Here is a 25287-nt window from a genome sequence, read left to right on the forward strand (position 1 = left end):
AAAATAAAATGTACAGCGTGCCCCAGCCAAGGCAAAGTCTTTAACTCCTTTATCTCGGAGTACATTTTAGGTTTCAAGCATCCCTGGGGTCTACTTTTTAACATCTCTCCTCGTGGTATCCATGCTTACTATGATACTTGGGTCATTCCATTCTTTCAGTACTTGAACGGCACAAATGCGCCTTTGGTTTAAAAAGATTTTGAACATGCTAGTCCAAAGAGTTTTTCAGGCAACTGAACTGAACTTTCCTTAAAAATAGGCCGATGTTTTCCTTCAGGAATATGTCCTCGTTCCTACTGGTCTTAGCACAGCGTGATGTTTTAAAAACTCTGAACAATGCGACTTGTTTTTCGGGCCTCGGCGTTCAACTCGCCGAATGTTTCAAAGAATTGTTCCATCTCCCGTTGCAGAGTGGTGTTCCGTCTGTCTGCGTCAGCACGGGCGCGCTCTACGTTCCTCATCTTGATCTCAGCCACTCTGACCCAGCGGCGCTGTTGCTCCAGAGTGGAATGCAACCCTGTGACTTCCCCCAGTAATACCTTGTTCCTCTGCTCCAGCCTAAAGACAGAAATGATCATCGGGTTATTAGGGGACATTCTGTATTTGAGTTTTGTTTTTTTGTCCCTTTACAATTCCTCCTTTTTGTGGCATTATATTTGCTTACCTGTTGATTTTTGCATCATATTCGACTTTCTGCCTGACCATCTGTTGCCGAAGCCCTGCGACGAGGCATTGCATCGCATGGGAGGCTGGAAAACCTAGTGGCTCAAGGGGAGCATTTGGCAAGAAGACTTCTCTGCTGCCGGTACTTAAAGGGGCATCTGTGGGTGCAGAAGAGGAGGCCGGTGAGTTAGGACGAGGACCTTCCTCACCAAAGTCCATTCTGAAAGAGGTGAAGTGTCCGGGAGAATCGTGGCAAGGACTTGCCGCTCCGCCGCTCCCGCTGTCCTCATCCAAAGGCACGATCTCACAAGAGGACCAAGAGCTACTGCTGTCAGCTATACTAGCAGTACCACCTTTTCCCTCCACAATAGCACATGACTTCTTGTCTTCTGTATATCCCTTCCCTTGATCCTCAACACCCATGTTGTCATAGACAGACAAGGTACTGTCTTGGGCTTCACTGTTACCTCCACTGTCCCCTAGGGCTCTCTCTGGTCCCCAGGTGGGCTCCTCCATATCCGGCCAGCTCCTCGACTGCACGCAACTTTCAATCCCAACCTCCAGAACTTTGTTCGTGCAGGCAGGTGGTGGGGAGGAGGGTGAAGGTCTTGTTTGAAGAAATGCATGTGCTGGGCTGTGTTGACAATTGTAGTTGTCATAAATCAGGGCGGAGCTGGTACATGAAGACTCTTCTGTGAGCTGGTGCCCCACCTCAGATAGATGGTGGGTAACATTATTGTCACTAGGGCTTTGATGAGACCCTCTCCTCTCCGTCTTTAGCGACAATGAGAGAGTTCGTCGACAGGCTAAAGTCTGGTTAGGAAGCGGGGTGGGGTTTTCAGTCAGAAGAGGTTGGGCAGGGGGTTCAACATGCACCCATTCCGCAAGAATCTGTGAATTGGGATGGATGGATGGTAAAGTGGCCTCTGGAAGGTGGTAGTTCTCTCTTGTGAAGAGCAAGGTGTGCTCTCGAATCAGTTCTGACATTAGATGTTGCACAACTGCTGCCCCTAGTGGGAGAGAGATGTTATTGCAGAGTGCAAGATCTGTCAAAATCTCAGGGCTTTTCCTGACTTAGGTCCCTTTTACACAAAGCTAGAAGTTGCTCACCTCCAATGATACTTTCTGGATCCTCAGCTTTAGGTCGGAGGATATTTGGCCCGAAAACAGTTGCCAAATTCTGGATGCTCATCTTGTTAATGTTGGAGTATGATTGGACATCGTTTAAAAATCTGGAACTGAGATGTGTAGAATGCTAAAACTCAAAGTCTTTCGAATTAGATTAACATCACAACATATTGTTTGGTATAGATATAAAGGTCTTTGAATGAGAAAGATGGAGTTAAGTCTTACTGGCAGATGTATTTCAGCAGGTTGAAGTTTGCGACAGGAAGCTCGTAAAGGAGACTCCTCAACTCTTGCAAACCCTCAAGTCAGACCAGGATGAAATGACGAGACAAAAAGTACTTGTAAGTCCTTAAATGACCTCAATGTCAGTATACAACAGTGTTGATTCATACATTGATTAAAATACACGATGATACCTGTTCTCTGTCTAAGGGGATCTTTTTGCCACATACAAGAAACTCCTCATAACGGGAATATGGCACCAGAGGTTCAGGCAGCTCCCTGAGGTAAAGCTTCAGTAGAGACGCCACTGTGTGGACATCTGTGCTGCTAAGAGAGCCAACATGTATATTCATTTTGTGACTAAATAAAATATTAACTAATACATGCATGTTCTGATCTAAAGTGTAAACTCTGTGCTAAATACAAAACTGTTGACCCAAATTAGCGTATTGGCTAACTTGGCTACAGTTAGTTGAATGTAGATTAAAGGGATAGTTCCCCTAAAACTGTCATGTATTTGCCCTCATGTCATTACAAACCTGTAAGATATTTTGAGAAATGTTTGATTGTACTGTATGGACACAAGTGGTTTTGTGTCCATATATTGGAAGTCAATGGGTTCCAGTGTTGTTTGGTTACCAGTGTCTTTGCTAAACTTCTTTTCTCTTTTGCAAAAGAAAGTCATACAGGTTTGGAATAACATGAGGGCGAATAAAGGGTCAAAAAAGTTATCATGGATGAATAATAAACAAAAGAAATATGTAAAATGCAAAACATACACAATTATTTGCACATTAATTTATTATTGTATTAACCTATTGTATAAACTAAACACGTTGAAAGTATTTATTTCTGTTCCATCCACCAATTTACGTCTAGGCCAGTATCAATAATGACAATAAAGGATTGTATAAGATGATACATTATTTATATGTACACAATATTATATAATGGAGATAACCGAACAGTGACGGCACCCATTCACTTGCACTGATTTCGTGTCCATACAATAGAAGTCAATGGGTGTCGCCATTGTTCGGTTACCAACTTTCTTCAAAATATCTTCTTTTGTGTTCTGCAGAAGAAAGAAAGGCATAAAGGTATGTAATGACAAGAAGGGGGATTAAATGACGACAACATTTTTATTTTTGGGTGAACTATCACTTTAGTTTTTGCAGTACTTTTAATGTAAATCTTTTACCTATCGAAGGATGGTTTCTCTCCAGCATCAAAAGCTTCCTGTAGCTCTTTAACCAGTGTGGCCTGACCGGACTGTCTGAAGAGTCCCACCTCTGTCAGCCCGTGCTCACGGATAAAATCTACACACTGTTCTACCACCAGAGGAGCCATGTGATCCCCATATCTCCTCTCATACAGGACTGTCTCCTCCAACCTTTGACCAAACACACCTGTGATAGAAACCACGATAGAAAGCTGTCAGACACAAACCCTGTTTAGATTCCTACCTAATTTTGTTACCTGGGATGTGGTGAAACAGCAAATAGGTGTTAACACAACTGCCATAGATTGAATGTTTAAAGAATGTCATGTAAAAAGTGCATATGCATAAATAGAAATGCACCCTGGCTGCTACTGCACTGCACCAAAAAAAAACTGCACACTGTGTGTGATCTCTCTCAGGTTAATGTTGTTTTTAAAGGAACAGTCTACCCAAAAATAAAGTCTTTCAGCTTCAATCACTCTTTAGCAATACAATGAAAGTAAATGGTATCTGAAGTTGTCAGTAAATGTAACACACATCTCATTTCGTATCCAAACAAAAAAGGAAGTCGGAACAACGTGAGATTTTTTTCATCTTTGAATAAACTGTTCCTTTAAATACTCACGTCGTTTGAAGCTCAGGACCCTTTTAATCTTCCTGTAAGCAGAGTGAGAAAGATAGCTTCCAGTTCTCTGGATAGTCTGCTTGTTTTCAGGCATCTTTGTGTCTTTTATCCCCTGTCTTCTCGTCTTTAAGACATACACACATCTGTTACTCCGTCCTGCTTTTATCTTTTCCAAAACTACGTCTTTTCAGTCTTTGAAATAAACCTGTAACCGGCACTAAACAAATATCGTCATTGAACCTAAATCCTCTTCCCTCGTGTTTTCCCAACTCCTGGTTGGTGTAGAACTGGATGTTCCTTTCTCTTCTCTCTTCCTCCTCCCTTCTCTTTCTCTCCTGTCTGCAGGTAAGGCGATAAGGCTTGGTGCATCGAAGAGAAGCGCTCTCTCTCTCTCCTGCTGATGTGCAACGCTGGCCCTCCAGCTCAGATATGCCAGCTTATCGGTTATATCAACATTCCAATTCACTTGACAGTCCTCGTCCAGAAACAAGAGCCATTGTTCAAGGCAAGCGCGTACCTCTAGAAATTTGACCACGTCACCACATTTCTGCGAACATACTCGGAGGAAACACATGAAATCAATAAAAAAGAAATGTCAGCAATGTCAAGATTTCTTTGTTTGTAGTTTGGTATCTCTTCATATTAAGTAGGCGTCCTTGATGTCATGGGTTATGAAAACACTGAGTCCACGCTGTTATTCATGTTTCATGTTTGACATCTTCACCGGCTTCTTTTAGGCAACTCCCGAGAGAAAATTACAATGCAGATGTTCCACATGATGCCCCCACTTCGAGCGGGTGTCCCGGTCTTATGCCATTGTTGACAAGTCTGCGTTCGCCCGCAAGGGAAGGTTATGTTTGTCTGGACTTAATTGTCTAAAGTTTCCTTTGACATGACTCGGCACCTCCTTGGTTCACTGTCAAATTAAGTCCTCCTCTCTACGTGGCTTCATTTCAGGATTCTTTCCTATGTCTTTCATTCGCTCTTGTTGAATGCCTTTTGGTACACCCTTCCTCTCCTGTTTTAATCTTTGTCTTTGGCTGTTCTTTCCCACCTCTCTCTTCACTTCACTGCAGGCTCACTGGAGCATAGCCAAGATGGCATCAACACCCTCTATTTTCCCCTATCTTTGTACCCTTTTCAGGAATCATTAACGCAACAAAACACAGATTGACTAAAAATAAATGAGCTGGAACCTTCTGCCTCTCTTTCTCTTCTCTTCTCTTTCTTTCTTTCTTTCTTTCTTTCTTTCTTTCTTTCTTTCTTTCTTTCTTTCTTTCTTTCTTTCTTTCTTTCTTTCTTTCTTTCTTTCTTTCCCTCTCTCTCTCTCTCTCTCTCTCTCTCTCTCTCTCTTGTTCTTACTTTGTTTCTTTCTTTCTCTCTCTCCGTCCCCTTATACTTCACATGGCCTGCATCCAAATATGTTCCATTGGATAAACCTGAACACACCCCCCTGAAACTCTTTTTATACATCTGTACACGGTAACATGGCCTCTGATGAGATCTCAGTCTAAAACGGTTCCTGAGACACTGGCCCGGCAGTGCATTTGGCTGTGAGCTATCTCGGGCCATCTCTCACCTTTTCAGAGCCTCAGGCTGTGGGGATTTATGTCTGTGAGGTAATGTAGGGAATTCATTGGGAATGTTAATCTCTGGGGAATAAGCATAGACATGGACTCTGTGGCTCAAATTTATCTTAGATTTGCATGTGTAGACATGCATCTTATAGGACATCACACATTGCCTTTGTAGAACAACATGTAGAATGTCATTTTGAAGCAGATTATTGATGTACTGTGTATGTGGACAATAGAATTGATGAGAATGATGTTATTGAAATGTTAAAAATAGAGCTGTTCAGCAATAAATCATGATTAATCTCATCCAGAATAAAAGTTTGTTTACATAATATATGTGTGCATATTCATTTTGTATTTATAAATAGGGATGCACCGATATTTAAATTTTGGCCGATAACCGATAATTATTTAACACTGGAAGCCGATAATCGATATATTGGCCAATATATAGTATCTAAATATTAATATTACATTTTCTGAGACAGAAACAAAAGGCAAAAAGTGGACAGCTGCTTTTATTTGAAAACATTCACTGCAGAAAACAAGGTAACCATTAGTTCTCTTTTTCCCTAAAAATCATGAACCAAGCTACTTTACACTAGTTTAAGATTCTTTAACTTTAAAATTTTTCTGGTATGTTTATTTAATAAACAAAAAGATGTTCTTCCAGAGCAACCCAGAAACGTGTTCTTAATAGCCACAAGTCTAACAGGTCTCAAGACAGAAAGCATTCAGACAGCAATCGGCTTTAAAAAAATATGCTTTAGTTCCTATAATTTACACATTCATAAATATCTACATACTGTACCTACATTAACAATGTTTTGCTAATAGCAGTAAGTGATTGATCATGACAGAAAGACAGTACTGTACTGGATTTTAACTGTGAGCAGCGTGCAGCTGAAGTGGTTTAATTAGAGAAAATGATTCATAATTTATTGGCTATAATTTGTCGGCCTAAATTTTAACACTAAAAATGGCCGATAATTCATCGTGCATCCCTATTTATAAACACATACACATATGTATATATTTACGGAAAATATAAAGCAGAAAAATAAATAAACGTAAATATATAATTTCAATTATTGGTAAATGTAAATTAATGCATCTAAATATTTCCTAAATTTACATGTATGTTTATGTTTTTGTGTTTATAAATACAAAATGAATATGCACAGTACACAGATATATTATGTAAACACAAACTTTTATTATGGATGCGATTAATCGTGATTAATCGTTTGACAGGGCCTATTAAAAAGTAATGCTAGCGCATCTTTCATTTCGCTTATTTTTTGTTTCTTTTTGTTTTGGCCAATGAATCTGAATTTAATGAGGATTCATGAAAAGGATCTATATTTGGGATATTCTGTGTATTTATGTGGTTTATACAGCACACACTGAGTATTTTAGAATGCTTAAACTCTAACACATTAGCGGTAATGTTAAAAAATGTCTACTTTGTCTTGAATAGCATCACTTTTAGTGGCATGTGTTTTTTTATTTTTGAGCTAAGGTAGACAATGCGAGGTCTGTGAGACGTCTAGTCCTCTGAGTGTGTCATGCATGGCCCGTGATTTGGAAATAAGTGGAATGTGTGTGTGTTGTTTTGACTATGACTGAATTCCGATCCAATCTTGTGTTTCAAGGTTCGGCGTATTCAGGCAGTCGGGTCACACCAAATGTAAAATTATCAAGTGTGTAGTCACGGTAACTTGCACAAGGCTGGATTTTCCAGAGACCACAGGTTGGAGATCAGTTTGATAATGTGGTCATGATGCAGTGAGTGTATGTGCATGTACCTGTGAAAGGTATCCAGATGCCTTTGTTTAGGCTTTTCAGCCACTCCTCCCCCTGACCACAGCTGTTTGACAGGAAGAAATATGAACCAGGACTAACCAGCACATCTCTGTTTCCTCCTGATTGAGAAATCTAATAAATTAATATCAAGTAATTGCAATTTTGACAGTCTGATTTCACAGGAATTTGTAACTCTACGAGATGGCTAACTTGTTTGAAAAACATATGCTTAGTAGAAAAAAGCAAACATGAAGTCCCACCCCTAAACCTAACGTCATGAAGGCAAATCATTTAAAAATATAAAAATAGATTGTATCAATTCATACAGATTAGACGCTTAAAATAATCACGAATTGCTGCGAGCAGGGCTCGAATTGAGGGGGGTCTTGGGGGATCCGGGACCCCCATAAGGCATTAGGGACCCCGTATAAGATGTAAAAAATATACTTAGGGGGTCCTTCAGATATATTTATATAATAATAATAATTACAAATCTAAAATTTGAGCAGATAAGGCGATAAATATTGTGAATGAATTATTTACAATAATTAAGTCTGTTGCATCTTTTTTATGCTCCTCACAGTTTTGTCAACCCAGTATAACAACAGAACAGAAATTCTAGGTCTTTGAATTTGTGAAGATTTAAAGTAGAGATTTGTATGTGTTTGCCAACATTTCCATTGAGATAAAGATCAACAAATTAAAAAATACTAAACAAAAGCAGATTTTTTTTGTCTAAAACAAATAGTAATTTATGCATTTGGCGGACACTTTAATCTAAAGTCATTTATGGTGTATTTATTTTGGTATACATATACGTTTTATAAATTAAGATGTTCTATGTGTTCCTACAATTTTACAATTTCAAGCTTTCGTTTTACACTAAAACTCAATGCAATGCAATGCAAAATTCAAACACAAGTAAAACAGCTGTAAAAATGAATCTAAAAAACACAGAAATTTGGCTTGTGTAAAGTCATACTAATAATAAGAGTGTACTGTACTCCTATTTATTGTGAGAAATATCTCTGTTGGCCCTTAATGGTCACTGTGTCCTTCAAGTCTATCAGTGAGCATACTGGAAGACAGCCCAAGATGAATTAGATGACCATTTCTTATCTCTAAGCACCACAACAGTTCGGCAAGGCAAACTTAGATCATCGATTTTCATAATTTAATTAAAAACTCTTGCCGTTTTTTCTCTTTTACTTTTCTCTGAGACAATATTAATCACAGCATGAGTCTCGGTCACAATTAAAGCATGCCACAGATTCCACTCACAGCAGAGTGGCGTAATTAATTCCAAAGAGGACACTTTCCGTAACAAGACGAGAGCTGTAAAATCTAGCTAAGTGGTTTATCAATAGCGAGCCCTCGCCAAGGCTGGCCTTTGCAATAATGATATTAAAAGGAGAGCATTGAAATGCCATGAAAGGCTTTTTGACAGATTCAGAGCGGTGACTGTCACAATGGGCACCAATGCTGATCTTGCACTTAACATGAGTATCCCATAATGCTTAACAGATATTTCAGCAACATTAATTGTCTTCTCATTTACTCTCTCGCACATCTGACAGTCAATGTTAGGGAAGCATGTGTGTTTTAAAAAAATGATACATAATTCATATTGCTTATTAGGCCACCACCACCAAAATGGTTTGTGCCACAGCTGGCCTAAACTAACAGCATTGGTGATTACCAAAATATGTTTTATGTTTCTGTAAAGGTTAATCCATCAGTATGCCTAAGCTCTTAAGTCTCAGTAGTATTTATAATGCTCACATTTCGTCGTTGTCCTTCCAAACCCTTGTTTGTCCAAATTTGCTTTCAGGAAATAGAAAAAACACTGTATTTTTAAATGACTTTTTAAAAGCTTTTTATTGATTAGATATTTGTCAAATCCACTGACAAACATAAAGAGTGACTACTAATAATGATTTATGAAAAAAATAAAAATCAGGAAATATGGAGATACAAGGTTTCAGAAGGACAGCAGCAATATGATTGATGTTATCCATAGATTTTCGAATGTACTGCTTTACAAAAAAAGGGGGGATAGAACTTTATTATGCCCAATCAGTTATTTACAGTCCTTAATAGAAACATTCGTTTTAATGGTTGAATATTACGCTTGATTAATTTCTGACTTCTAAGAGACGTTGAATGTGCCAGCTCAAATTTGGGTATAAACACATGAATGCAGACTATTTAGTTATTTCAGTTTGTTATTTGCTTAATAAGTGACAGTAAACGTTTTTGTTTTAAGCAAGATTGTTAGGAACTGTATGGACAATCCTCACACAAAGCTGTCATATGAATTTAAAAGCATTAATACAGAAAGTAAAAATATACGTTTGGTACATTTTCTGAACTTTCATTTTTAACTGACAATTCCTTAAAATGGTTCATGGGATGAGAATTAGATAAGTACTTAGGGCATAGATAATATCTTTTTAATTTAAATAAATGCTAATTGTTTAAAAAAAGACTGACAGTAATTGAATAAATGGGAAGGGCTTCTTAGTGGCAGAAAAGCAACACTCTTGCTTCTCGTGTCTGGATGTTAGAGATAGATTACAAGGCCAAATTTCAGACATTTTCTTTGCAGACATCAGAATTTTATCACATGACTCATATTCTGAATTCTTCCCTTTTGGAGTTCTTAGTCTACTGGGAAACAAAAGCTATGCTCTTTTTCTATCCTATAGGATTTTTTTTAGATTATTTGTCCTTCATCCACTCAATTTCATCTATTGTCTCCTGAACAATTGTCCTGCATTATGTCCCTATTCATTTCTCAGCGTTCATAAGTGAAATATCAGTCAATGCGGCAAAGACCGTCCTTCCTTCATTTATCTTTTTTCTCACTAAATCAAAATCATTGTTTAGCTAAAAATCTGTGACTATTCTTTGAGGTTGAGCTAGGTTTTAAGAGTTGCTGAAATATAGTGTATTTTATTATTCTGTTGTCTTTTTCCTTTCATTATTATTTATTTAATAATATTTTATTGTTATTGACAGTATATATTATTTATCTTTAAGATTGTTTTTGACATTGTTTTTTGCATTACATTTTTTTCCACATCTACGCTTTGTTTCCTATTCCTGCAATACCACAAAAACAAAAGTTTTTAAAAAGTTTACAATCTGTATCACTTGCTTCATTGAGAACCAAAAGTAGTGTCACATCAAAACAAATCACTCGCTCACCTTTCTGTGCAGTGCTGTTGTACTTCCAAGACTTGAAGCAGGTGAGTCCCATCCTGCAGATGGATGTCTCTTCAGATGCCTCAGCCGAGCTCAGGTCCTCTATGGGGATACATCATGAGCGCTGGGGCTGGAGCTCCAGCAGCCGCTAATCAGTGAAGGCTGGCCACACCGGCGGCGTCCCTGAGCGCAGGCTCTCCACTACTGCCATGGCCTGAACCAAAGCCCCATCTGTCTCACTGCCCATGTCTCCCTCCTGATCCATCTCATCAATAAAGCCCTGGCCCTATTCCGTTGGCAGACGCTTTGCCAGGGGAGACGGGAGGGCGGGGCGTGGGCCTTCTGCGGCAGACTATTCTGGACACGCATGCATAGACACACACACACACATCTCAGCATCCCTCCAGCAACTGTAATTACTTCAGTACAGTATACCATCGTGGGCAGCCAGGGCCAATTTCCCTAATGCATCCACCCCACGTACGCCCCCCGCAGACCGGCCCGGCATTTGGTTTAATAGCCATCGATGCGATTGGCCCTCACCCGCACACAATGACTCAAAGAGGTTATAAAGACGTAAGCGTGTGGCCGGCACGTTAAACTTTTGAACCGTCCTCCATTAGGCTAAGAGGAGCCGCTCTTTTTCTCTCTCGCTCTATCGTCTGTCATATCCTTTCTCTCTCTATCTCTCTTCCATCTGCCCTCTCTCTCTCCTTCCTTCGCTCTGGAAGCTAGATTTATGATTCCTGGTCTGGCAAGATCTCAGGCATATATTGATCCTGATGAAAGAGCCTCACTTCATTTGGCATGAGGAATGGGCTTTTTCAGTAGACTTTACACATTCCATCAAGTCTAAGAGGCGTAGCTTTACTGATGCAGCCACTGACTTGTCATGAATTCCCAGACACAGAATATACAATACAGAGATCGGTCGTATTTACAAATATAGACTTTCAATGTAAATGATTTCAAAAGAATGGAGTTTGTTCGGTTGTTAGCTGTTCTTTAAGAAATATCAAATGTTTTGCAAATGTGCATAGATGATATTTGGTTATTTGAAAGGTATTGCTTTGAAAAATAGTGTTAAGACTTTATAGTCTTTTAGTTATATGATGAACTTGCAGCAACCAGTTTGAATCAAATCTGCCGTGTCAGATTTCCTTCGCAGATCTCATCTTGTTGAAAATGACTGTCTGCTGCAAACTCTTGGAATGTGCAAAAGAATTCTGACACACATCTTTTTCAGATTCGGCCCTGCTCTGCTCTGACCCGTGCTGCCCAGTAGCTGGGCAGATTTTACTCCACTCGTGACCACAATGGAGGCAGTTCCAATTATCACTAAGAGCTTTTCGCTCCTCTTGTGTCAATACACACGATACACATTTTTGTGCTGAGCGAAGCCTCTTCAGAAATTGAAACTTCACACACTAGTTACACATGACCACTCATTTACATGCGAACACACAATTCATCGAATGACAGGCCTGTCTTTTTACTGAAATTGAAATAGAGTGGAGTAGGAAACTTGAATTGTGAGTGACGCAGCCCTTGTTTTTAATTTACATAGAAGCCTTATTCGCTTAATTCCAATCTCTAAAAAGATCAAAACATAAATCTGCCAATTGCTTAATTTCACACTGCTGACAAGACACCAAACTGCAACCTAAAACTGTGATGTATCTGTTTATATCAGGTTATTGTCACTATTTGTATTCTTATTTGTGTTTTGTACCTCTAAACATTGGCTTCTCTTTTATACTTTTGTTCATTGCAAGCATTGGTATGCCCTCTGCAGTCTGAAGAACAAAATTACACTCATCATGTTAATCAACTTTATTCATGTTCTTGAAACGGTTTCAGAACGTATTCGGGGAGTGTCATTCAGCGATCTTACGCATTTGTAAAATAGCGTAAAACCCCCATTTAACCTACCTGGCGGAATTCTACTGTCTAATCTATCTGAATGATAATGGTTAAAAAACAAATTAGAAATACCCACATAAGTAACACTGTATGTCCAATTCAACATTCCATTCTACTTATGACCTCATAATGAATGATGATGTCATAATTGGTCCTGCTGTCATAATGAATTATGATGCTTAATAAGTGTAATTATGAGTAATGATGTCATAGTTCACTGTGACGCCATAATTTGTGGTGATGTCATGATTGGTGCTATTGCTGATGTTATAAAAGATTATGATGTCATAATGGCTGATATAATCATAATCGCAGACAGTATGAAACTATTCCCAAAGGGCATGGATAGAAAATATTATTTAACACCCTAAAGGGGCTTTTTACCATTTTAAATTTACATAAACTTTTTTTAATGCCCAACTGAAATATTTTATCGCTTAGCTGTATTTTGCAATTTTGCTATTTTTACGAACAAGTTAGTTACCCTTCAGATGTTTTGAAATGAAAACTTAGACCTTGTAAATCGTCTTAGAACGAATTACATAGAGTCAGACTGAGAGCTGAAACTAAGGACAGTACATGTCCTGATTTTTTCAAAGGTGGCAATAAGATAAATGTTCTGAGCGTTAATGAAATCTATTAAAATATATCTTCTCTGGGACTAATATATTCCAGTATACAGAAAATCTATAAAACAAACGGATACATTTTTAATTGTAATATTTAAACAGTTAAACATCTTAGGTGATCCTCTTAAAATACATAAAACAAGAACTGCGTATTCTGTGCGACAGGATAAAATGCACTTCCGTGATATTTTGTATCTCATTTATACAAAACAGAAGACTTTTATTTTGTTTTGTTTGGCGTTTAGCCAGAAATCCTCGCCACCGGAAACTATCCAGGAAGTGAAGCGGAAGTCATTAACGGCTCTGAGTTCGGTTGTAGCTTGTAAAGAACCGTGTCTTATTTCACGACCTGAAGGAACGGGACGGGTGAAAGGTGGGGGTATTTTAAGTTTAAATATGTAACGTAAGACTTTCTTTAACAAGTTTATTCGATAGCTCGAGGCGGCGATGGTGACGTTAAGTGTTTGGCTTGCATTCGCCTGGAAGCTAACTGACTAGCCGCCCAAGCAAAACTCGTAAATAGAGCGAATATTTAAGACGTTGTGTTTAAATAAACGACATTCTGTCAGTCTTTTGGCCCATTTAACTAAAAGAATTAAACACCTAATCACATAAGTCATTTTGACGATGGGACTATTTGCTTTGTTTATATTTGAGATGTAAGGGCGGTGGCTAGCAGTTAAATTAGTGAGATTAGCTCTTTGTTACCAGGCAACCAGTTCTTCCAAAATGCGCGTTTAAATGGCGACAGTACATGTTTATTTGCCGGTGTGTGGTTTTATAAACATCACATGTGCTCTCTGATACTATCAGTACATTACTTTTGTATTTACTGGGGACATTACGTTCAAAACACTGGAATACCTTTAGGTCCAAACCTTAATATAGATGTACTACTACACTTAATTGTAGACGTTTAATTGGCTTGTGAATACGCTATTTATTATCAAACCCAATACATTGCTTGCTTAACTATCCAGCTCCGTTCTATCAAGTCAAAACAACTTTAACTACCCAGCAACACGGTTAGAGTTTGAAATTTAAGAACTCGGTGGGGTTTGCATCACATCGGTCGTCTAAGATTTAACAACCCAGCGGGGTGTATGGCATGTCCCAGTATACTGTTTCGGTGTCGATCATTTTTTATGACTTGTACGTTTTCTTCTATTCTGGTGAGATCAGATGCGGCGGTCTAAGCGGATGCGCTCGCCTGATGGCTGGATCGCGGAGTACAGCTGGGAGGAGAGAGTGGAGGTACATAAGAGACAACGGCGCAGCTCCCATAGCGGAGAGAGAGAGAAGCAGCCTGGACGCTATCATCACTGTAAAACATATGAGAGGTAAAAGAAATACAAGTTTGACTTCACTTTAAAGATGTACGACATGAATCTGTTTATGATTTATTTATGTTTCAATGAATCTTGTTTGTTGAGTGTTGGATTAGAGAACATGTTGCCTAGCATGTTTGCACAATGTTTTGCATGATATACTATCAGGGTGGTGTAATTGGCCTGTCAGAGGGACATGATCAGTGTTAGTCATTCAGAGAATCCAGCCGATTAAAAATCCTAATGACATCAAGATTACCAGTGACACATGCTCCAAAACGTATTTTGTTGGATTTAAAAACATTAAGGATTAAGATTAAAGACCACTGACCATGTGGTGAGGTAGAAAGTGTGAACAGCATTTTGAAATGAAAATGAAATGAATTTACCTTGTAAATCGTCTTTCTCTAAGTACAACTAGGCTATTTAATTTCTGTAAGAACAAACTATGTAGGGTGTATCTGAGAATACATCTAGTGGTTTTTGAATAATAGCTCCTACAGCGTGTTGAGGTTTGGTTCGTTGTGTTATAAATCACGAAGGCTTCCAGTTGCTCTAACACAGTTGTCAACTTATGGCATAGCGGCAAAAAGTTCTGTGATTGGGCATGCAAGATGTCATCCCCTCCGAAATCCTCCTAAGTATAGCCTTGTGGTCTCCTTCGAGAAGACACTTGATGCTTTCAGCACCCAGCAGATCTCCATACAGCATTCCTTGTCTCTTGCTGAAAGCGTTAATGAATTGCACCCAGGTGAACGCCACCTCGAAATGTTATCTGCATTAAACATTGAGTTGTTTTTTCCTCACAGTCTGATCTGTGTGATTGGCAGGTGTCACATTAGTGCAAAGAGGCTGGAGTGCCGAGAGCGCAGGGCCCAAGAGGCCAGTCTGGGGCGCGATGACTACGGTGGTCGGGTGGACCCAGTCAGAGAGACGGAGAGAGACAAGGACTGGCACCACTACAGCAAGTCATCCGCACGCAGTGGCCGGAGTCAACGTAGCAGCAGAGAGCGTCAACGATCACGCCGCCGCAGTCCCTCAAATTCGGTAATGAACTTTTTTTCCATTTCCTACCTCAGTTTGAAAGCTTCTTGGTCTAAAATGACTGTAGAAAGAACGAGTAATATTTCTGAACCTGCTGTGGGGTGGTCAGGGAATCAGATTTGTTTCTTTCACTTCATTCATTGGTTGCAGAAATATGGATATTTGTTGATGGGTTGAGGCTCATGAACAGAATAACCGTTCTTAAGTGCACTTCATTGTTACACCACCATAAGAAAGTTGCTTCTTATCTGAAAATGTGTTGCCATGTCTTTCTTCTGTAACACACACTATGGTGGCCCTGTGCCGTTGCTTGGCGATGAATTTGAATTTGCTGCTGCCGTGGCCTGGCGCGGGGTTCTGAACGGTCCGAATCACTCCCTCCCCTTCATCAACCCCCCTCGCTGAATGAATGAATGACGCGTACGTTCCTGATACTGACTGGTGTTTGATGGTGATGATGGTGGTCCCCATGAACCTTCCCCTACCTCCAGAGAAGTCATCGCAGGAAAAGAACCAAGAGTATTGAGGATGATGAGGAGGGTCACCTGGTCTATCACAATGGAGACATGCTAAAAGCAAGATGTATAGAACACAAATCTTTCTCTTTATAACTGTCTGTTCTGTGTCTGTTAGTGGGACAATCAAGCTACACTTGAGGGATAAAAGGGGACATTTGGAAAAGTTAACTTTTAAATTTTAACAGTCATGTGGGACTTTAATTCAATATTTGCACAGTTCAAGAATTTTACGTTCTCTATGAATAATACATAAATAAGATAAACTGTACTTGTCAAACTACCAAGTTCACATAATAGTATAAAATCAGATTTTTTTATTTTGTTGCATTGCTGTCGCAAAGCTTTACTAATGTCTGCCCCTTTATTCTGTGTATAGATGAGATTGTAGGTACTCTGGGTGAAGGGGCCTTTGGAAAAGTGGTGGAGTGCCTTGACCAATCAAAGTAAGCCTTCCAAAGACCGCATTGAATTTTCTTGTTGTGATGTAACAATATGCCAGATTTCATCCTTTGTCCTGTAACTGTTCTTTGATTTCAGAGGTAGCACAAGAGTGGCACTGAAGATCATAAAAAATATTGAGCGCTATCGTGATGCAGCCATGTCAGAAGTCGAAGTGCTTGAGCGGATAAACTCGCTTGACTGCGACAAGAAATTGTGAGTTTTTGTATTCATGATAAAAATGTGTAGTATTTTTTGATATGGTGGGTTATTCATTTGTCCTATTTTTTCTTAGTGGCTGTGTTCGGATGCTGGACTGGTTTGATCACCACGGCCACATCTGCATAGTATTTGAGCTGCTGGGACTGAGCACATATGACTTCCTTAAGGAGAATGGATTCATGCCCTTCTCAGTGGATCAGATCAGACCCATGGCACATCAGATCTTTAAAGCGGTGCACTGTGAGTATAAACAGTAAATTGTTAGAAGTCTCTTTGGTATGCTGCATCATTTTGCGTACAAGCTGATCCCAAATAAGTTTAATAAAGAATCAAAATTTCTTATCATAAATTACATATAAAATACTGTCTGTTTGCCATTAGTTCTGCATCGAAACAAGCTGACACACACCGACCTTAAGCCTGAAAACATTCTTTTTGTGGACTCCACCTACAACATTGAATATAACTTCAAGATGGTAAGTAATTTCATGCGTGTCTAAAAATAGATTACTGTCGACTAGGGATGTGCGCTACGACTAATTTGACAGTCGTTTAAACTAAAGTTTTGTAACCGTGTAGTCGACTAGTCTAAAACTAAGAATGGCCCAGAAGGCGGTCCAAAAACTTTGCGTAGGGCCTATGTAATACATTTTAAAGACTGAAGAATGTAGGCTATTAATCGAACTGTTCATATACAATATTTAATGTAGCTGAAACAGACATATGTGTTCCACTTTCATTACGTTATGATCATTCATATTTCTGCATTTGCTGATGCGCCAACCCTGACTGGATTGTTTTAGCAGCTGCAAGAAGCGACGCGATGAGCATTTGTTTGCTTTGGCTGGTCTGGTCTGGGCTGGGCTTAAAATATGTAGCCTATACAAAATCCATTTTATTTTCTCCTTTAAGTCCTTAAACTTTTCGGACTTTAAAAGTTCAATTCTCATCTCAGTTTTATTGAGTGTGCTCAAGATGCATTCACCGAATTTATAGCTCATTCCGCAATTATATAACGTCAATCTGTCTTTCATGCATTTTAAACATTAAAATATTGCTATTTATTATTAAGTAATTGTTAACATAACTGTATGTAGCTTTAGATCATTATCTACTTTTTCATTTTATGCCTGCATTCCACGCTTCCGACGCATTTTCCGCATCGCGGCAATAAGAACCCAATACAGAATGGTTACGCATGGCTCCAGTGAAATTATTATTATGCCACTTTGATATGACATAATTTGCGGAAAACCTTCCCCGTTTTCCTCCTTCAAAACACCCCCACAACTCGTCTTTCAAGTGGTCATTTCTGAGCGTGCTGCAATTGGCACAAAGGAAATGCACGCTAGATCTAACCAAAAATTTAAACATTTCATTCCTCATACACTTTTAAAGACTATTAATAATTCTTTTTTCAAATATATTGTTTTAGCATGTAATTTAAAAGGTTTTTAAACGAAACATTAAAATGAAAGTAATTTAAAGTATAGTATTTTGTGTAATTTTTTTGTGTAATCGACTGTTGTTTTCAATGTCGACTAGTGGGAGCTTATCGTTTAAACGACTAGTCGATTAGTCTCGCACATCCCTACTGTCGACTTATTATGAGGAGAGGATGATGTCTCGCTTATTGTAATTACTGTTTTGTCACAGAAGCGAGATGAGAGGACCTTAAAGAAGTTGGATGTAAAAGTGGTGGACTTTGGCAATGCTACATATGATCATGAGCATCACACATCTGTGGTGTCAACTCGTCATTACAGAGCTCCAGAGGTTATATTAGGTAAGCTACTAGTTATCTTCCATCACTTTGAAAAGTAATATTATCTGTTGTTTAATACACTGGTTTGTGGAAAGCTCGTTTATTTTCATTACTAAATGATGATCCGTGTTGGCAGAACTTGGTTGGAACCAGGCATGTGACGTGTGGAGTTTGGGCTGTATCCTGATTGAGTTTTATCTTGGATTAACGTTATTTCAGGTATAACATCTTTCTTACCATCATTATCATACCACCAAACACCCTGTTTTATGTTTGAAATGCAGAATACTTACTGAAACTCCTCTATTTTCAGACTCATGACAGTAAGGAGCATCTGGCCATGATGGAGAGGGTTCTAGGCCCCATTCCTACACAACTTCTCCAGAAAATTAGGTGCAGTTTTTAAAGATATAACATTTTAAATGTAGCATCCTTATGAATCTGACAATTTAAGTGAATTTTCATTGAATGATTGAGTGACTTTGGTTCATTGTCAGGAGGCGGCGTTATGTGCATCATGATAAACTGGACTGGGATGAACACAGCTCAGCTGGGAGATATGTGAGGAAACACTGTAAACCTCTAAGGGTAAGGATCTAAGAGTACTACTCTTTGTGATATGCCAGTTAAACACTTAAATGCATATTCCCAGTTTAAAACTTGTTTAAAAATATGCTACTAATTATGACTCACTTTTTTTTGTTTGCGTTATGCTATTTTATGCACATTTACAAGACTAGATTTTTTTCTTATGGTTTTCCTCTGAATTGATGTTTTTTTTGTTTATAAATTCCAGCGATATACTTTTCTTGTCAAATTTTTCCTGTCATTGCTCTGTGTGTTTGAAAGGCAAAAGTCTTCTGGACTTTGTCTGTAGATGTCTTGATGCACTTTTAATTGTTGTGTTGTAACTGAGCCATTTTACTGTTTGAATGACATTACTGAATTAAATCTCTGCTCCTCCTTATTCAGCAATACATGTCTAGTAAAACCCCGGAGCATGAGCTGCTGTTTGACCTGCTTCAGAAGATGATGGAATATGATGCATCCAAACGTATTACACTGGATCAGGCCATTGCACATCCATTCTTTAATCCTTTAAGAAAGGAGAGGTGAAAGTGACTTGAAGATGACATCTACTGAACTTTACAGCTCCCAGGGAGATTGCCGCTGACTGTATCAGTCTGCTTTAAGACTGCCTGCTTCATTACCTCTGTCCATATTTATTATATTTGATATACTGGCCAAATTCCTCTGTACGTTTGGTAAAACAAACTTTAATGAATTGAAATAAACACTGTGGCTTTTCTTTTGTAATATTGTATTTAGAAGATATTCATTTTGTTATTCTGCCTTGATCGGAAGACTGAAGGTTAGTTTTTATTTATTGTCAGTAACATCTGTGCAGTGGTTCCTGAGGTTAAGTAAAACATGACACTTGTCATGCTGAAATGTATACGTAAATCGGACAAAAATTTCCTGTAAAACCCGTCCTGCAGGTGGCACCACATGGCCTGTTATTAGATTCACTTCAAGATCTGTAGTCGGTCCTTTAGCGTAATACAATTTAAGTTTTTAGACTAAACCTATGGTGATTATATGATTAAAAAAACGTGAAATAAAGTAGTTAACTGTCCTGGCAGATATTTGATGTGTAGCCTACTTTATTTCAAAGCAACTTGCTACCAATATCCCGTAATAACCCAAATAAGTAGAAACGCGCAAAATACACGGTATTTAAGGATTATTGAGTTTTCCTAAAGTTATAATACGTTGGTTTATAGCTTTATGGCTTACCTTGCTCATTTTGCGGGAAAAGTGTTTGCTTAACTCTGTGCGTGATGCACTTAAGAGGGAAACAACTGAACTTAAGGCGCGTTCCCGTCAGTTTGTATCGCGCAGCAGTGCAGCCCGCGCTCTTGTCCAGTGCGCGTCACATCCTTGCGTCTCCTGTCATCCGCAGTTACGCTGAAGTCAATAACTCAACTTTACTGAAATAAAGGCTCTACCTCACTTCAAAAGAAGTTTCAAGAGCAAGGATATTATCTTTGGCAGACAACCACAATGTCAAAAATGATTTCAAATGGGGATTCAAACAAAGCGTCAAAGACATCACACAGCAGTGGACATCTCAAGTCACATATATTTCATTGCTTGACGACTCTCATGTGTTTCATGTTGTCAGCGTTTTCGGTGTCGTTTTGTTTGTTTATGAACGCGAAAACTTCTCACCTTGAGCGTAAAATGGAGTTTTTGGAGATGGAGCGACTGTCTGTTCTTCAACCTGTGCGCGCGACACTGGATGAGAACGCGACCCTTTGGGATGCGATTGATAAACTTTTGCAACTGGTAAGGAAACAAAGTCTCCGATTAAACGTTTTTTATTCGTATATTTTTTAATTTAGCTATTGCTAATCATTTAAATATCGTACCCGAGTTAACGTTAAGGTTTCTGTTTTGTTTTCCCTTTTGATTTCTACAATACTTTACTGTCATTAATGCGCAGTTAAATAAACCAACAAGAAAACAAATGCAACCTAAAAAAATATTGTAGTAGCTAAATAATGGATTTATAATTTTGGAAATGTTTGAAGCACGTGGTGTAAAGGCTTTGAATGATTTACATAGCCTATGGAAAGTAAAATTCGATCAAAACGAAAATATACATCCCCAAACTCTGTTTGTAATGCATATAATGTGTAATGTTTTCACAGAGACTCAAGGAAGGTGTGTCGAAAATTCGCACAGCGAGAGAAGCATCGCAAGAGTGCTCGTGTCCTCCAGGTATTCTTCTTATGTATAAACCTGAGATGCTTTACTTTTTATTATAGATTTTTCTCTAAATATAACAAAATCTTCACTCATTTTCATCTTAAAATCTGAATGGTACACATATAAGGCAATAACTGACGCAACAACAGGTGACTTTCAGCATCTATAAAGGTTTATAGAAACAGGGTCTATATGAAACAGTATGCAGTCGAACTTAATCTAAGTTTTCCACCTAAAGTGTGTGTTTATGTATTTTGTTTTAATCTTAAAATGTTTGTTTAAATCTATGGTTTTTGGAGAGTTTTTGAAGACTTCTGGAATGAATCCTTAGGCATCAGATCGGTGATGTGTTCTGACTTATCAGCATAGCCATGTGCAGAATCACAGCGTATATACTTCATGCTGAATTAAACAACTCACATGTGGAAGTTGTAAAAGGAAAATAGCGCCTTTCTGTCCACAGAGACTACTGGACAGCAGATTTATTGTGTAAGGTCAGCTATGTGACATTAAAATTCATTGCTAGCTATCGGAAACGTATGGAATAGACAGTGGATACTTAACTTTGCATGAATTTCTTCACTTTGTTGCTGTGTTCTCATGTTTTACCCATGGAAATTTGCCGGTTGCCTGAGAGAAAATGACAGGTTTACACCAGCTTGTGCCCTCTAAGGGCAGTGGAATTGTGAATGGAGAAATTTACTATCCGATGAAGATTTCATGGTAATTGGTGCTTACCAAAAGAGGGCCTCCTGTGCTCCCTCTGAAGCTGTTGCTAAAATGTGGTTTAAATTTGACTTCAGTCACATCTCACAGGACACTATACTTTCAAATCAACTCACTTTTTAAGTTCTGTTTTCTTTCTTCCTTTCGTTCTTTCCCTGGGCTGAATGGAGAGGAAATCTAAATGTATCTATTTATTTATCTTTATCATGCAAGTCGTTCTCTTACCAAGTTTAAAATGTTGCCACAAGCAAAGAGCATATTAAAAATGCTCGTATATTTTCAGAGCTTTGCTTCTAATATCACCTGAGGTATGTTTGGCCACAAATGAAATCCAGTGTTTTCATTCCTGATATCAACATATCAAAGAGCACAAACTCCTTCAGCTGTCAACATAAGAAAGAGTAGGAAAGAAATCTCAAAACAAGTTATTTTGTAAGATCAGCAAACATTACCACAACAGAAACAGAATATCACAGAGATTTGGGAGTGAACTTTTGTGACGTCTTGTGACCACCATTTATCGTAAGCTGTACTCACATTTTCTTCTGAATATAAAATATAGCTTTTCATTAAACTGGTAATTGGAATTAATGTAAGAGACAGTAGTGATATTTTACAGTGTACATTAAACAACATGCTGTTTAATACATAATAGTGCACTGAACTTTTTCCGCCCAATAGAAATGATGGAAGTGGGATTTTTGTAAAGGGGTCATATGACACGGCTAAAACGAATATTATCGTTTGTTTTAGATGTAACGCAATGTGTATACATGATTTGAGGTTTAAAACGCTGTATTTTCCACATACCGTGCATGTTTGTATCTCCTCTTTGCCCCGCCTCTCTGAAATGCGCTGATTTTTAACAAAGCTCATCGCTCTGAAAAGCGAGGTGTGCTATGATTGGCCAGTGAACCAGTGCGTAGTGATTGGTCGAATACTGCAAGCGTGTGATGGAAATGTAACGCCTCTTACCATATTTGGAACATCAGGTTCTCTAAATATTGTCTTATGAGTGAGGCTTATTATAACTCAGTTTTTTAATAATTCTAAGAGACTTCAAAATAGAAAATGTTGTGACTTTAGAAGATCACAGTTAAAGTTCTAAGACCTATTTTTAAGTCATTAGAGTGAAATACACATTCCAGGACTACTGACATTTTGTCAGTAAGTGACACATCACTTAAGTTGCTCTTCCTGTCTCCAATTAAAGCTTTTTGTCAATTGAGCTGTTCTCTTCAGGACCTCTGTTGTCCGTCTCCACACATTTCTGTTCCTTCCTTTTCCTTCAATGGGCTTCCTTTCAAGACAAACATCAGAAAACACACTTCACCCACACACACAAAAGAACTGAGATCTGTGGACCATGAGCTAATGAGCTCAACAAAGCAGTTAATTGGCTCAGGCCTCCTCAAACCAAATCCACTCAGATGTTGGCTTCCTCTGAACCTGAGATGGCAACAAACTGAACTCAAACCACAAGATGACAAAAAGACGTTTAAACAATTAGCTGTTCAGACATTTCCATTCAGCATTTACTTTCGGTCCAAGTTCAGCGGGAATGGATTAAAACGACTTTTAAAGCAAACCACAAGCAAACATAATCACTAAGACAATTTAATTAGGAAGTGCTGGTGGTCTTTCAATTCCAGTAATTCCTTTATTTTCTGATTCCCAAAGGCAAAGATGTGCTTTGTCTTGTCTTAATATTATTCTCATATGAATATGTAAAGACTGATAAATGTTAAATGGAGGCTCTTACGTTTTTTGGAGTCTGTTGCTTTCTGTGGTAAAGACTAAAAACAGAAGTTTACTCTTGAATATCTAAACACTGTCAAAACATACCATGGCAAATGTTTTCAAGACATTTTGGTTGCTGACGCTTGGAATTTGCGATTTTAATGATTTATTTGAAATGTAAGTTGTAAACCTCTTTTAGTTGAGCCTGAAATCTCTGTGTTGCGTGTAAACTACGAGATCTGTCACAGCTGGAAATAGTTGATGTTCATCTTGTTTGGTTTTCCCGTGAATGTGTTTGACCCCATCATTATTACTATTACAGTTTATTTGTCCTATTGTCTCGCGAAGGGCGTGCATTATTAGCAAATAAATATGTCAAAGTGCCCTTTTGCAACACAGCCGTCACCACTACGCACATGTTTGCATTCATATCAAGTCTCCAATGATAGATACCACATTCACAGCGGAGTTCAATATTACATCTGCGTTTGCTTCGTTTTTTGGGCCTGCAGCTATACTGGTCGGCGTACTGAAAACTGCTGTTCGCCATCGTCGACATGGACAAATACATTACTTTAAAACCAAGAGCTGAGCGTGACTGTGAAGAGCTACGGTAGAAAAGATCAGAATTTTTCACATAACCGCATGACCCCGTACCCCGAGCCTCAGGGCGGCTGTGCATCTAACCCACTATGGATCTGGACACCCAGACTCCTCTCCCAAATTGGAAAGCTGTTCTGGAAACAGCAGTGATGTGCCTGGATAAATGTACTTTTTAAGAATGTAATCCCACCTCTGTTTTATTAGCTTCCCATCGAGAAGGCCGTAAGCTTTAATACTTCCTCCAGAAGCCGTCTTGGGTCTCGCTACGGGTGAGATGGAAGGATTTGGCCTCGCCATTGGATTTGGACTTTTTCACACGTGACCCGTGTTAAGCGTCCGTCTGCCTGCGTGAGTGTAGTCGTATGCTGTACCGTCACTTTGATTTAACAGAGTCAGCCACGAACGGGGGTAATGTGAAAATCAAACGCTCTCCATGCACCCCGGCGCTTATGTGTTTCTTCACACCGTGTTAGAAGGTTTTTTTCCAGCGCTGAGAAACGGTGTATCTCATAACCTAGGGGGCTCAGGGTTGCTGTACTGGAAAATTGAATAAATATTCTCCTCGGAACCGACTGCCCTACTTTAGTGATCGAATCTCCTGCGCGCGTATTTTGTTGCTTTCTCAAGGCGTCTACTGCAGCTCAAAAATAAGCAGAAATATTGTAGATGCTCTTCTGTTTTAGGTGCACACATGCAGCACAAACTTTTCTCATTACTTTCGATTGTTAAGTTTCTGTAGCCGTGGCTTTGCGATATGGCCGGGCAGAACGTATCTCCATCAGGATCTAACTAAATAAATAAAAAATAAAGGCGGTGGTGGTATGGATGCTGTACTCTTGGCTTATTAAAAGCATCTGTGTGTAGTTTGTGGGAGGGTATTTTGGCAAGCTCTCAACATGACTGTAAAAACTCCCTCCCTGTTTGGCTGCAACATTTCCCAATTTCATTTGAATGAAATGTGAGGCCGTGTACCCGCTGAAAACAGAGAGCAGATATGGAAACAATTATGGTACGTTAGGTTTGATTATCAGAAAAAATAGGTGATTTTTAGATTGTCCATCACCTGGGAGAGTGTTTCTTTTTGTCTGCTCTCGCTGTCACACCTTTGAGATTTTGTGCATTTGGAGAG

General features: G+C 38.8%; 3 protein-coding genes across 6 annotated transcripts in view; 2 read left to right on the forward strand and 1 right to left on the reverse strand.

The window, feature by feature from the left end:
• Nucleotides 1-36: 36 nt before the first annotated feature.
• si:ch211-247j9.1 (rho GTPase-activating protein 24) lies at nucleotides 37-11051 on the reverse strand. 3 transcript variants are annotated; one of them, XM_057360030.1, is made up of 8 exons: nucleotides 10454-11051; nucleotides 7246-7362; nucleotides 3215-3422; nucleotides 2208-2337; nucleotides 2017-2090; nucleotides 1774-1895; nucleotides 665-1673; nucleotides 37-558 (listed from the first exon to the last, which is right to left on the reverse strand). In XM_057360030.1, the coding sequence occupies exons 1-8, from the start codon at nucleotides 10503-10505 to the stop codon at nucleotides 321-323; spliced, it is 1950 nt and encodes a 649-aa protein (XP_057216013.1). In that variant the 5' UTR covers nucleotides 10506-11051; the 3' UTR covers nucleotides 37-320. The 3 variants fall into 3 exon arrangements, with proteins under 3 accessions (XP_057216013.1, XP_057216012.1, XP_057216014.1); XM_057360029.1 differs by having other exon boundaries at nucleotides 2208-2340; nucleotides 10454-11050; XM_057360031.1 differs by lacking the exons at nucleotides 7246-7362; nucleotides 10454-11051 and adding an exon at nucleotides 3861-5587 and having other exon boundaries at nucleotides 2208-2340.
• A 2212-nt stretch (nucleotides 11052-13263) lies between these two features.
• clk4b (CDC-like kinase 4b) lies at nucleotides 13264-19954 on the forward strand. Of its 2 annotated transcripts, XM_057361099.1 has the most exons (13): nucleotides 13264-13375; nucleotides 14185-14342; nucleotides 15161-15377; nucleotides 15866-15956; nucleotides 16269-16335; nucleotides 16430-16546; nucleotides 16626-16792; nucleotides 16934-17028; nucleotides 18209-18338; nucleotides 18454-18536; nucleotides 18631-18710; nucleotides 18815-18905; nucleotides 19290-19954. In XM_057361099.1, the coding sequence occupies exons 2-13, from the start codon at nucleotides 14185-14187 to the stop codon at nucleotides 19431-19433; spliced, it is 1440 nt and encodes a 479-aa protein (XP_057217082.1). In that variant the 5' UTR covers nucleotides 13264-13375; the 3' UTR covers nucleotides 19434-19954. The 2 variants fall into 2 exon arrangements, with proteins under 2 accessions (XP_057217082.1, XP_057217084.1); XM_057361101.1 differs by lacking the exons at nucleotides 13264-13375; nucleotides 14185-14342; nucleotides 15866-15956 and having other exon boundaries at nucleotides 15262-15377.
• A 252-nt stretch (nucleotides 19955-20206) lies between these two features.
• LOC130570684 (collagen alpha-1(XXIII) chain) overlaps nucleotides 20207-25287 on the forward strand; it is a 70613-nt gene continuing 65532 nt past the window's right edge. The window contains exons 1-2 of the mRNA XM_057361067.1: nucleotides 20207-20666; nucleotides 21032-21101. Coding sequence (XP_057217050.1) covers nucleotides 20382-20666; nucleotides 21032-21101 — 355 coding nt within the window. The 5' untranslated portion in view covers nucleotides 20207-20381. The remainder of the gene's footprint in view (nucleotides 20667-21031; nucleotides 21102-25287) is intronic.

Source organism: Triplophysa rosa, linkage group LG19 (assembly GCF_024868665.1).
Source record: "Triplophysa rosa linkage group LG19, Trosa_1v2, whole genome shotgun sequence".
Classification (NCBI taxonomy): Eukaryota; Metazoa; Chordata; class Actinopteri; order Cypriniformes; family Nemacheilidae; genus Triplophysa; species Triplophysa rosa.